The 13679-nt window shown below is 48.6% G+C and overlaps 1 protein-coding gene across 1 annotated transcript in view; it reads left to right on the top strand.

Annotated features, from left to right (window-relative positions):
- WNK1 (WNK lysine deficient protein kinase 1) overlaps positions 1-13679 on the top strand; it is a 340445-nt gene that overhangs the window by 277364 nt on the left and 49402 nt on the right. The window contains exon 20 of the mRNA XM_082253649.1: positions 3049-4493. Coding sequence (XP_082109775.1) covers positions 3049-4493 — 1445 coding nt within the window. The remainder of the gene's footprint in view (positions 1-3048; positions 4494-13679) is intronic.

Below are 13679 nucleotides of genomic sequence, written 5' to 3'. Positions count from 1 at the left end.
TTCGCAATCACGGAGGAACACTATCAGTTTGTGGCGTTACCTTTCGGTCCCGCTTCGGCTCCAAGGGTGTTTACCAAAGTGCTGGCTCCCGTTTTGGGCCTGTTATGGGCACAGGGCATTGCGGTCTTGGGATATTTGGATGATATCCTGTTAAGGTCGAGTGCCCGTCAGAGCCTGCTGCGCGATCTACCTACTACGGTTCAGACGCTCCAGGAGTTCGGATGGACCATCAACGTTCAGAAGTCGACTTTGTCGCCTTCGGTTCGTCTCCCCTATCTGGGGATGGTCCTGGACTCCGCCCAAGCGAAGGTATTTTTGCCGGAGGACAAGCTCCGGACCCTGCAGGACGAGGTCAGGTCCCTCAGGGGCAACGAGTCCTCGTCACTCAGGACATGTATGCGGTCCCTGGGCTTGATGGTGTCCGCCTTCGAGGCGATACCGTTTGCACAATTTCACACGCGGTCTCTCCAGGCGGAGATACTGGCCAGATGGGACAGGCTCCCTCAGTCTTTGGACCTGAGGGTGTCTCTGAATCGCCAAACCAGAGTGGATCTTCTGTGGTGGCTCCAGTCCCCGGCCGTAGCGGAAGGGAAGTCCTTCCGGCCGTTGCTGTGGACGGTGATTACCACGGAAGCAAGCCTGTCGGGCTGGGGTGGCGTTCTGGGCAACCTGTCTGCCCAGGGCACTTGGTCAGTGGAGGAATCTTCCCTACCGATAAACATCTTTGAATTGAGAGCGATCTGGCTGTGCCTGCTCCATTGGTCGGATCGACTCATGTCCCGGCGATTTCGGCAGTTCACATTCCGGGTGTGGAGAATTGGCAGGCCGATTTATGAGCCGCCAGACCCTGGACCAGGGGGAATGGTCCCTGCACCCGGAGGTGTTTCAAATGCTGTGTGCAAGATGGGGATGCCCGGATGTGGATCTTTTCGCGTCCCGGCTAAACAACAAGGTGGGAAGGTTCGTGGCAAGAACGCGCAATCCTCTGGCGGACGCCTCGGATTCGCTGGTGGTGCCTTGGCACCGGTATCGTCTGATTATATGCCTTTCCCCCGATTCAGTTGTTGTCCAGGTTCCTTCGCAGGTTGGTCTCGGAACCGAAGTTGGTGATTCTGGTGGCCCCGGACTGGCCACGCCGGTCCTGGTACGCGGACATCATTCAACTGGCCGTTGAGCCTCCATGGCGGCTACCGTTACGAGACGATCTACTGTCTCAGGGACCGATTTTCCATCCTGCCTTACAGTCGCTGGCTTTAACGGCATGGCTGTTGAAAGCCAGGTCCTGAGAGACAGGGGTCTCTCATACGAGGTCATTCCTACTCTGCTCAAGGCTAGGAAAGCCTCATCTGGTAAGATCTATTACCGTACCTGGAAGGCTTATTTTGCCTGGTGTGAATCCAGGGGATTCCCTCCTCGTTCCTACTCGGTGGCGAGGGTATTAGCCTTCCTACAAACTGGTGTTGACCACGATTAAGGGCCAGTTATCTGCACTGGCCATCCTTTTCCAGCGCCCCTTGGCATCTAACTCTTTGATTCGCACCTTTATTCAAGGTGTGCGTCATTTGGCCCCTCCTCGGAGGGCGCTTCTACCTCCTTGGGACTTGAACTTGGATCTGTCCGTTTTGCAACGTCCTCCCTTTGAAAACAGCAGGGAAATTTCTTTGCCCCTGCTGTCGAAAGGTTGCTTTTCTAGTGGCGATCACTTCTGCCCGGAGAGTGTCGGAGTTGGCGGCCCTGTCTTGCCGCTCCCCTTACCTGGTGGTTCATAGGGATAAGGTGGTCTTTCGATCTAACCAGTCCTTCCTTCCTAAGGTGGTTTCTGATTTTCACCTTAATGAGGACATTGTTTTGCCTTCGCTATGTGCGAATCCTAAACATCCGAAGGAGTTTGCTTTACATTCCTTGGCTGTTGTCCGGGCGATCAGGGTTTACCTGTTGTCCACTGAATCCTTTCGGAAGTCGGATTCTCTTTGTCCTTCCTGAGGGACCTCGGAAGGGTATGGCTGCGTCTGCGGCGACCATTTCAAAATGGATCAGACAGACGATTGTACAAGCCTATTCGCTTAGGGACCGGGCTCCGCCCTTCCCTGTCAGGGCGCACTCTACCAGAGCGGTAAGTGCATCATGGGCCTTCCGGCATCAGGCTTCGGTGGTCCAGGTGTACAAGGCTGCGACTTGGTCGTCAGTGCACACCTTCTCCAAATTCTACAAACTTGATGTTCTGGCATCAGCTGATGCCTCCTTTGGCCGCAAAGTTCTCTGTGCGGCAGTACCTTGAGGGGACCCTGGTTTTTGCGGGTCCCTGACTGTTGGGGTTGTTTTCCCCTTGTTTATTTGCTTTCCTGGGTTGTTTGTTCCAGTTGAGCTTTTCTGTTACCCAGAGGATTTACCTTTCTGTTCATGTAAGGTTCCTTTCTCTGACGTGGGTGCTGTGTTGCCTTTATGACGGTTACGTTTCCCACCCCTCATGTCTACACTGCTTTGGGACATCCCATTGGTGAAGACTGAATGAGTGGGCGGCGACTGTCAGAGGACGTAAGAGAACTGAATTTTTGTAAAATCTTAGCGTAAAATTCCTTTCTCTGAGTCCTCTGACAGTCGCCGCCCCTGGCCCTCTATTGGAGTTCTTTGGACTTTAACTGCTTGCTACCAAACTGAGTTGGGATGGCTGATAGCAGGGGGGTATTGGACCAGTGGGACAGCCCCCATAGGTGTGTCTATGTAAATTGCTTTGTTTTTAACAAGTCTTATGCCTAGCTTGCTCCTATAGATAAGAGGTCAATACCCATTGGTGAAGACTGAATGAGTGGGCGGCGACTGTCAGAGGACTCAGAGAAAGGAATTTTACGGTAAGATTTTACAAAAATTCTGTTTTTTCTATTTCATTGGTTTTAAAATTGAAATGAGCAGCTTTTTGCTTTTGACATTTTCTTTCCTCGTGTTGCCTCGTGATTGTTAGTTATAGTTATAGTGTCTTAGCATCTCTATGGAGGGAGGTGTCTACAATTATAGCAGCCTAATATTTATTTTTTTCCTTTATTTTTGTAGTTCCTGCTTCCCATGGACCGAGCTTCGCAGTTTCCACTTCTCACGCACCTGGGATGAACCTCTCTCACTCTGCATCATCTATCAGTCTCCATAATGCCTTCGCTGAGCTACGACAGGCTCAGGTGTCTGATGGTCCCAGCACAGCTCCACCAATTTTTAATCAAACTGGACCTCCGTTTCCACCATCTCTGACGAATATTGCTGGGTCTTTCTCAGGAGGTTTATCCAGCCTGCCCCTATCATCTACAGCTGCTCCCAGCAGCCTGCAATCGGGAGTGTCCCAGCTGCTTGTGGAAGGTGTTGTGACTCCTAGCGGTACAGGAGTGTCAGCCCATAGTACCATGCCAAGCACTGTGCCTGTAATCACCACTGTGTCTACCCAGCCACTCACTACAGGAGTGATATCTGGGGTTTCTGTGTCCACATGTGTACCTTCAGCTGTGACCTCACTTCCTGCTTTGCCTCTAGTTGTGGGCTTGCCTGTGGCTCCTGGGACAGTGACGTCACCCCCAACACAGTCACTTCCACCTGCGAGCACTGCTTCAGTCGTACCACAGACCCTTACATCTCCTCCACTGCAGCTGCCAGTAGGCAACGTAGCTTGTACTCTGCCTCACACATCTGTGTCCGTTCCAGTTATGAGCACTGTGACACCAGCGCAAATTCAACTGAGCAGTAGCACCTCCACTCCGAGCTTTATGGAAAGTGTCACCTCCAGTGCTGCTCATCCAGATGTCCTGAAGAAACCAACAGAGGTCATCACTGCCATAAGTACAATGGATATGTCCCTCCCGATCTCTGCTCCTCTCACTTATGCAGGAGTGGCAGCTTCTGGTATTGCAGTGGCTGGTAATGCTCCTATTATTCATCCCACTAATCTTCCAACCGCTATTGCAACAACGCCGATTATATCACAAACGGGCGGAACAGTGTCTACGCCACTTGTCTCTCAGGTTCCTATGTCTGGAGCTGTGCCTGTAAACCCCCAGATCCCCACTGTTCAGCATACATTGCAACATGGTCAGACATTGCCTAGCACCATCCCCGGTCTTCCTCACGCCCATTCTATTGAAGGTGAAGACAGTCTGACAAAGTCTGGAATAGATGATATCAAGACTTTGGAAGAGAAGCTGAGGTCGCTTTTCAGTGAGCATGGCAGTGTTGGCACACAGCATAGCTTAACTCCACAAGAAGCTCCAATTGGACCAGAGGGGGTTCCTTTGCCTGGACCTCCATCAACCACCGTCTCCACCCAGACCAAGCCCACATCTACAGCACCACCCACCAGTTTACCTCTAGGACAGTCTGGCATGTCGGTTGTGGGTCAAGGTGTGACTCCTGGACAGGTTGTTACCCCGGTCACCTACGTTTCTGCAGCAGTTGCCACTGCAGCTCCTGGAAAAGCTGGGACCCCTCCCTCAAAGCCCCCACTCAGCAGAGTACCGGTAAGTTGTGCCATCACTACATATGTGAAACTTCACATCCCCCTCACACAAACCTTCGCTTTCATCATGTTAGTCTTATCTAGGATCTTTGGTGTTTTTTTTTTTTATTGCTTTAGCTGATTGATTTATGTTAACCACTCCCATACCGCTGAACGCCATAATACGTCCTGGGATTTCAGCGGAGATATCTAAATGATGCCTGTAGCTTCAGGCATCATTCAGATATCCTTTTTTTTTTTTCTCCTGCCGGCAATTATAGTAAAAACAATCTTAGCGGCAGTTGAGCCGCTTGATTGTTTATACGAGTGGCGGGAGGAGACATTCCCCTATCGCCCTCTGGTGCTTCTACCGGCTCACCCGTGCGATCGGTAACCAGAGAAGGAATCCGCCGTCAGCGGAAGTGAGAGTGAGATGTCTCTGTACTCTCTCTCCTGCCAGCCAAGCCAGGTGGTATGAGCCACAGAAATGGAACAGCCCAATATTATAATCAGCCCGAACCATAAACTCTCCGACATAAACCATAAAGAGAAAGAGGCCACAATAGTGAAGTAAGTAGCAAAAGATTTATTAAGTGAGGTAAAAAACACACATGTAAAACAAAAACAATCAGTGCTAGTATCGGCAGAATCCACAGGACGCAGCCGCCTGACTTCCGGGTATCACGTGGTGACGTCAGCACGCCTTCCCGACACATTTCGTCATAGATTACGTCTTCCTGGGGACCATAATGTATATATGTATATCTATATGTGTTTGGAGTAATTTTCTAGCAAAAAAAATGGAATGTCGAAATTCGCCCAGTATGGTAGCGGTTAAAAATTTTAATGAGCTTGGTTGTTTTTACAAGAGCCTCTTTAATACTGTTTTACTTATGTGCTGGGGTTGGGTGTCAATTGTGAATGCTACCTTTCAGACTGTGACCTTTTATAAATGGCAGCTGTAAGATTGGATGGGTTGTAGAAAGGTTTAGTTCCAAATTAGGAATCTTAGTGATGACAGGCAATCCTCACTTCTGTATTTTTGAGGGCCTAATCCAGCTCTGTCATAGCAACAGGCAAGCTGAATGACCAGAGCAGGTCATAAAATGGACCTATTCTATAGAGTTAGATCTTTCTTTAACCACTTGAAGACCAGGCTTTTTCTGGCACTTTTTGTTCACAGGTAACTACCAGTTTTTTTGCTAGAAGATTACTTGGAATCCCCAAACATATATTAAAGCAGAGGCCCTAGAGAACAAATTGGTGGGTTTTGACATGTTTTTGTCACAAGGTATTTGTGCAAATTTTTCAAATGCAATTTTTGGAAAAAAATAATACGTTTTTAAAAATTTTAATGCAATAAAACAATACGCTCCAAGTAAATAGGTACCAAACATGTTAAGCTTTAAAATGGCAACTTAAATTTACTATCTATAGGCACCGCTTTTAAAGCCTTCACAGTTTACCACTTTATATCTACAGAGGAGGTCTAGTGCTGCCCATGATCTGATGTTCGCTGCGATACCTCACGTGTATGGGACGATCACTGTTAGCGTGCACGCAGGGCAGATGAAAACATTTTACCTTTGTGCGCTAGCACAGGGGCATTCTACATTTTTTTATTTTTTATTGTATTTTTATTTATTTTGTACACTGTTGCTTTAACTTTTTTTTTTATCTTTTATTGCTGTCACAAGGAAATGTAAACATCCTTGTGGTACTCTTTTTTTTATAGATTGATCTGGGGTCAATAAGACCCCAAATCTCTCCTTTGCACTTGAAAGCATTTAAAATGCCAAGATCAGCATTTTTAAATACTTTTGATTTTCAGAAAATGGCACTGTTGACAGCCAGTTAAACCAGACGTTATGTCATTGCTTCCAGGTTACCATAGCGGGGACCCGATCAAAGTCAATTGCGGCTTTGTATGGGTCTCCAGGGAGCCGGTGGACATGCCAGCTCAGGTCTCCTGGTGACGATGACATCCACTAGTTAGCCCCTCCGATTGCCAAGAGAAGAGAACCGACTGTCTGCTCTAAAGATGGTATCCGGGTGATAGCTGCAGGCATCTTCCCAGTACAAACACTTGAAGTCAAATGACGTACCAGGTGATTACTGCAAGTGGTTAAAGCAGTATTAAACCCAGAAACATAAATGTTTTATATTGCAGCTTACTGGTCCATAAATGGGATGGTTACATACGTGTTTTTTTTTTTTTGGTTTTTTTTTTTTTTTTTTGGTTTTTTAAAGCTTTTTTTTCCACCTTGTGCTCCAGCCAGTAGCACACTGGTTTTAGGATGTCTCTACCCCACTGGAAAAGCAGCACAGACACCTTTTTGACAGCAGTATTGTCATTCTGGGCAGAGGATAGTGTTAGATGCACCACCAGATTTAGATGGACTTGACTGACAAATGATAGTAAACATTTTATTTTAATATAAAGCATGTCCTACTTACCTGCTCTGTGCATTGGTTTTGCACAGGTCAGCCCTGGTTTTCCACTACTGAGGTCCTCCGCTAGCGCTCTGCCCTACTCCCTCACTTTTTTACCTCATAGGCTGTGATTGACAGCAGCATAAGCCAACGGCTCCCTCTGCTGCCTTCATGACCATTGAGGAGATAGCTGAGAGACTAGACTCTGGCTCAGTTAAGTATTTATGGGACTGGGGTTGGCAGAGAATGCATTAAAGTGGATGTAAACCCCATTCATGAATTGTTACCTGGGCACATATATCTGTAATGTTTACTTCTCTCTGCAAAGCCCTAAGTCCTGTCTTTCTGCTGCTCCGTTCCTCTGTTATCAGCATGATAACTTCTGACAAGTTCTCTGACACCGGAGATAAAAAGCAGCTGGAAATTTGTCTCAGGGTGGATGCATAGAGGTAAATTAGCAGAAAGCTGCTCTATTTACAGCACATCTCTGCATGTTTCTTCCTTCTAAGGCCTATGTGGAGGGGGGGGGGGGGTGTGCTTTTCCTCCAATTAGCTGTCACACAGCAAGACTCCACACCCAGTGCTGGAAAAGGAAGAAGAAAATTCTAATACAACGTTCACTTTCTAAACTGTGTAGGAAGCTGAGGGCAGCAGATATACAAAACAAAAAATTATGCAGGCAGATTTGTGTCATCTGAGGCTGTTCACTTCACTGGGTATATGAGTGTTTACATCCACTTTACCTTCTACCTTTTTCACCTACTTTAAGTCCCGGTACACACTTGTGCGATGCGGGAAGGCTGCGAATTCGCAGCCTCTTCCCGCATCGCAAACGCACCGCTGGCAGTTCACACTGCCATATGCGATACGCAGGGGGTGTCAATTAAATGTTAACGACACCCCCAGTTTGATCGCATATCGCAGTGCAATCTGACAGTTCGCACAGGATCGGATAGCACATGTGTGAACCACTGTGCGATCCGATCCTGATGCGGCTGGAAAAAAGGGTCCTGTGCGTCTTTTGTGCGGGTGCAGTGCGAATTTCAGCCATACAAAGTGTATGGCTGAATTCGCATTCGCACATCCGATCGCAAGTAATGAAGGAGCAGTGCGCTCCAAATTACATGCGATCGCCGCACTCGCAAGAGTGTGAACCGGCCCTAAAGCAAACTCCAGCTTATACTTTTTTGAATGGTTACAGCATTGTTTTTTTTTTTTTCTTTAATATAAATGTTTTTCAAAAATAAAAGCTAGCCATTGTAAGCACCCCTTTCGGTGTTGGGGCCCTTTCATGCAGGCTTTCGGATGAGGTCTACCTCTTTAAGTATCCCTGATCAGAAGCTTTAGGCAGCTCTTTATACTGGAAGATCTAAATGGTCTTGTGTTTGCCTACACCCGCATACCCCTGAGTCTGTCAAGGTCCAAAAAAACGAAACCGAAAAGGACAGTGTCCATTCACATCTAGGCGCCCATAGAGCTTTCAAAGGTCCACAAGTGTCTGCCGGACACAAACTGAATGGTTACGGATGTAAAAAAAACTGACATTTGTCCTGTTCTGCTCTGATTCAGCATGGATCCCCTGCTAATCAGAGTGGATCGATTTCGTGTGAAAGAGCCTTTACCCTAGGTTTACACTCGTGCGTGTTTGCTCCCTGCGTTTGTACAGGCACGGCAGCACATTCATTTCAGTGAGCCGCTGTGCCTGTGTTTCTAGAAAAGAAAGGTCCTTGCACTTTTTTAGAAGCACAGCCACAGGGAAATCGCATGGTGCTAAATACGTTTTCGGCAGTTGTAGAAAATATTTGTTGATTTTCCCAGAAATATTGTGTCCTAGCTATTCTTGTGAGACAGCCAGGTATCTTATACAGTGTTATCTCCCTCCATGCTATCTGCTGTAAAAAAAATATACTGTTCAGTTTTCTTTGTTTAGCAAGCAAAACAATTCCTGGATTTGAGGTGGATGGGGTAATCTTCCCAGCTTTGCTCTTCCGACCCCCCAAATTGGCTGCAACTGCTGATCAAGCGGCTTTTAACTGAGAGGGTGGTTGAACAGAAGTTGATGGGTAGATTGACTTTTGTTCAGCTACAGTGGCCACACATGGTTCGAAATGCATGTCATCATGTATGGCCACCTTTTTAGAATGAGCTTTTGTTGCACTAGGGCAAAATATTGCAGGTAGGGTTGCCAGGTAAAAAAAAAGTCTGAAAAAAAACTTCTAAAGACTAGTAAGCTGCAGTATGTTTTTGTTTAGTATTAAATTAACTTTAAATTAATGTTAGTATTTAGAGGGGATCTTTCATGCACTAGTTTTTATCTTTTTTTTATGTTCTAGAAAATGCGATTGCCAAAAACAGGTTTGTTATATTTTCCTAATCCAGAGATCCGCTTTTGTCTCAATGTGTAAATTGAATCACCTGTTTGGAAACGTTTCAGACAATTAGTCATTCTATGTTTTTCCATAGGACTAACGTAACGGCTCACTTCTAATCTATATTCAACTTTAGCTGTGACATTCTATCCTAATTCTCTATATGTCCTCTTTACTGGCTGCATTGCATGATAAGAGCAGGTAGAGTTCTTAGTGGAGTGACTGTTGTATGATATTCTAGTCCTTCAGAAGAAGCAAATGATCTCCAGGACTTCTGTGGCTGACAAAACTTTCTAGGCATCGTTGGAGAGGATGCCCAGATGCATTGACCACGTTTGAGCAAATACCAGGATGACAGTGCACCTAAAAGAAAAAAAAAATAGCCTGTTACTTTCTCTTTCCTTCATTGACAGACACAGCTCCAGATCTTCTTGACCGATGGGTTTATGCTGCCCCCTACATGAGTAGGACACTAGGCTGAAAAAGATTTGCCTACGCCTGTAGGGCGGTCCCGGGGGGGGGGGGGGTGTATGCTTCCACTTCCTGCTATAGGACTTCAGTTTTTTTGTGCCTAGTCAGGAGTAAGGATGGTCCTGGCATTTTTTACTTTTTAAACGTATTTTTCTCGATCGTTCATTGACGGACGCTGTTCTCTCTGATCCGGGAGGTGGACTGTTTGGGCCTACCCGAGGCTGTGGCCTAGTGTGCAGGCCGCATGGGGGGCCGGGGGAGTGCGCGCACACGTCGCTCGACCAATCCTGCGGGGGGTTGGCATTTGTGGGGATTTCTGCTGTGTATGGGCGTTTGGCGGGGTTTCCCTGTGGGTCGCAATTCCCGCGCGGGGCCGCCATTTTGTTGCAGCCTCTGTCTGCTTCTATGGTGGCGGCCATCTTGGTACACCCGTTTTCGGCCATTTTGCGGTAGATTTTTTTGCTGTGGAGGCCGGTGGGAGTGATTGGAGGCAGTGCGTCATGAGGGTGGTCTCTCCCTCTCTGTGGGGGTTTGTTAGCGCGCGCCTGACCTCCGGGGGCCACTTTGGGGGAAAAAAATTATAATTTTTGTCTTTTTTTTTTTTTTTTTTTTTTTTTTTTAAGTTGCTGGCGGGTTCCTCAGGTTCAGTATGGACCCTGCAGGCCATTCCCACCTGACCCCTCACGAAGGCCGCAGGGTCTTCTTGATCTCTACTTTCCGTCAATGCCTTTTCGGCAGTTCGGGAAGCAATTGGGCCTGGGTGAAGGTGCGCTCAGACGTTTCTCCGCCTACCCCTGCCTCATCTGATGTCTCGGAGTCTGAGTCTGGCTCAGCCTCCGCAGAAATGGGACCTCCCTGCCGGGTCTGTTACCTGGCACCCTGTCTCCTCGGATAATGAGGATGACATTTCTAGCTCCCCTGCCGCGGCAGGCGCTGGTGGATGCACCGGCTGTTTCGGTGCGTGACACCCTGCAATTTGGCGCATTACCCATTAATGAAGAAGCATTGAGAGCTGCGTCTGTCAGAGGACTCGGAGAAAAGGATTTTACGGTAAGTTCTTACGAAAATCCAATTTTTGTCTTACCGTAAAACCCTTTCCTCTGATGTTCATTGACGGACACAGCACCTGCCCCTCTAATTGAGTTGGAGTTTGTTCTTCTGGCACTGCTTGTTAAAAAAACTGAAGTCCTATAGCAGGCAGTGGGAGTATACCCCCTGGGACTGCCCTATAGGCGTAGTCAAATCTTTTTCCGCCTAGTGTCCTACTCCTGTAGGGGCAGCATAAACCCATCGGTCAAGAAGATCTGGAGCTGTGTCCGTCAATGAACATCAGAGAAAAGGATTTTACGGTAAGACAAAAATCCAGTTTTCTCTTTGACGGACACAGCTCCATATCTTCTTTGACTCTTGGGTTATGCTGCTCTCCATAGGAGTAGGACTAGGCAGAAATTTGACTATGCCCCTAGGGCAGTCCTAAGGGGTGTACTTTCCACTTCCTGCTCTCAGAATCCATTTTTTTTTCCTGCCTGGTCAGGAGTTAAGGACCTTGTTCCTTGCTGGGATCTCTGGTCCTTGCATTTTTCCTTTTTTAAATGTAATTTTTCTTTCATTATTTTCTGTTCCTGTGAGAACTACAATCAACTGGCGGACTCAATGACGCACTGGATATCTCAGATCCTTACGATCTTCCCAGTCTGACCAGCGGGCGCGACCGAACTTTAGCTCCGCGGTAGGTTGGCTGTGACATAGCCCCACCGGACGGGGGGCTGGCCGGCGAGTGAAACATCTCGTGAGGACGCATAGCCCTGGTCACGACACTGGCCGCAGCACCCCCATTCCAAGATGGTGCAGTGGACTCCCCGGTTCCCAGGTGTGGTGGGTAGTAGTCTCCCCCCCCCCCCCCCTCCTCCGGGAAAATGTTGGGGTTGACGCCAGCCTTTTCCTCGGGTTGGTAGATCCCTATGTGTCCTTCCTTCCCGCCTGGTGTCTCCGCCCCCCCCCCCCCCCCAACTAGCGGGGTTCCCCTGCCCATGTCAAACTCACTTACCTCCCTTAATCCCCCCTCCCCGGGGTGGCCTGGCTAATTTCAGGTACAGGGTCATGCGGTGTTGGGCTGCGGGATAAGGAAGCACACTGCCGGCGGCTCGCAATAAAATTTTGTGTGGCAACGTCAGGGTGGGGGTCCCTAGCGGACTTTAAGTACCTAGAGGGCTGTTAGGGGTTCCCGAGTGCTCCGCCGCCATTTTTCTGTTGATGGCTGTTCTGCCGCTTTGGCGGCCATGATTTCAGAGTTTCCCATTGAAATCAATGTGGTGGCCCTTTTCTTGTAGCCTGTGGAGCGTTGCTGCGACGGTGGGCCTCTAGTGGCAGAGACGCCGCTTCCTCCTTCTCTCTGATCGCTGCATGGCAAGCAACTTGGCGCTCTGCATCCTTCCCTAAGTCAGTGGTGGTGAGTCCCTGCGGGTGTACAGCTCCCGCTTCCTGCTATAGCAGCGCTGCCGCTGGTGTGCTGGGACTTGTAGTACTACTGCAGCACCGGTGAGGGAGCTTTTTTTTCACATATTGCAGGTGGCCTGCGTGTTAACCATGGAGTCCCTGGAGCATGTGTCACCACCTGACCCACTCTCGGAAGCTGGGCGACCCTCTGGGTCTGTCTGCCCTGGCGGCCATGACAGCGGTCCTGCAGTCACTAGTGTCTAAAGTTGATATGGCCTTTCAAAAGCGGCCTAGCAAACTCTTTTCTGCCTCCTCAGATTCTGAGGTAGGTTTGGCCGCCGGGGACGCGAGTCAACCCACCGAGCCTGCGTCTAAGCACCGAGTGATCAATCAAACCTCCAACTTCAGCCGCGCAGGAAAAGGCGCTTGAGGAGGCACTGATTGTATCAGTTCAGGAAACGTTAAAATCGGAGGACACAGCTAATGCTGCGTCGTTGCAGTTTGGGACCATCCAATGGGACAAAGGTGTTCCCCTTTCCTATTTCGATGAGATTGTCGCAAATCAGTGGGGATCTCCGAAACACATGGTTGGGATACCTAAGCGTTTCACTAGGGGGTATCCTTTTGAAGAGCCCCTTTTGAAGAAACTGACAGTTCACCGGTGGTGGATTCTCAGGTTTCCAGATTGAGTAAAGCCACGCTTCTTCCGGTGGAGGATTCCGTGTCTTTTAAAGACCCTGTGGACAAGAGCGCTTAGGCTCCGGTCCGATACCTTTACACCGTGGCTCGTTTAATTTTGAGGCTGGTGTTTGCCATCAACTTGGTCTCCCAGACCTTAACGGAATGGGTGAAGCTTCTGTGCCAGGATTTGAAAGAGGGTCAACATCTTCCGGAGCTGGCGGATCAGTTGATACAGGGGTTACAGTATATCTGTGATGCCTCTCTGGATACAGCCCCTTTATCCTGCAGAGTGTCTGACAGCTGTGACTCTACGGTGAATGATTTGGCTGAAATAAAGGTCTGCGGACCAGGCTTCCAAAAAGGTGTTGACTGATATCCCTTTTGTAGGAGATCGCCTGTTCAAAGCTTCTATGGAAGAGATCCTTAAAGGTCTTACTTGGCGGTAAGAGTACGCTGCTTCCACAGGTTGCAAAGAGCCTCGTTGTAAACGTGGTCCTTTCTTCTCGGCTCACAAACGGCCCTTTTGTCCTGCGGGCTCGCAGGACAAAGAACAAAAATCCATCCGTAACTTCGCGGGAGATTCCAAGAAGCCCTGGGCTGGTAAGTCAAAAGTGGGTTCCACTGGTCCTCTGCCTGAAGGGGTGCTCCCACCTGTATCTGGGGTGGGGGGACGTCTTTGCTGCTTTCCAGACCTGTGGATCATTCAAGACAAATTGGTCCACAAGTTGATTTGGTTCAGCTACAAGATCGATTTTCGGTCCTTGCCTCCGGCAACTTTCTTTCCTTCCGACTTACGCCTGTCCCCGGATCGGCTGCAG

Source organism: Pelophylax lessonae (genome assembly GCF_965119305.1).
Source record: "Pelophylax lessonae genome assembly, chromosome: 4".
Lineage (NCBI taxonomy): Eukaryota > Metazoa > Chordata > Amphibia > Anura > Ranidae > Pelophylax > Pelophylax lessonae.
This window is presented reverse-complemented; position numbering and strand designations above follow the sequence as displayed.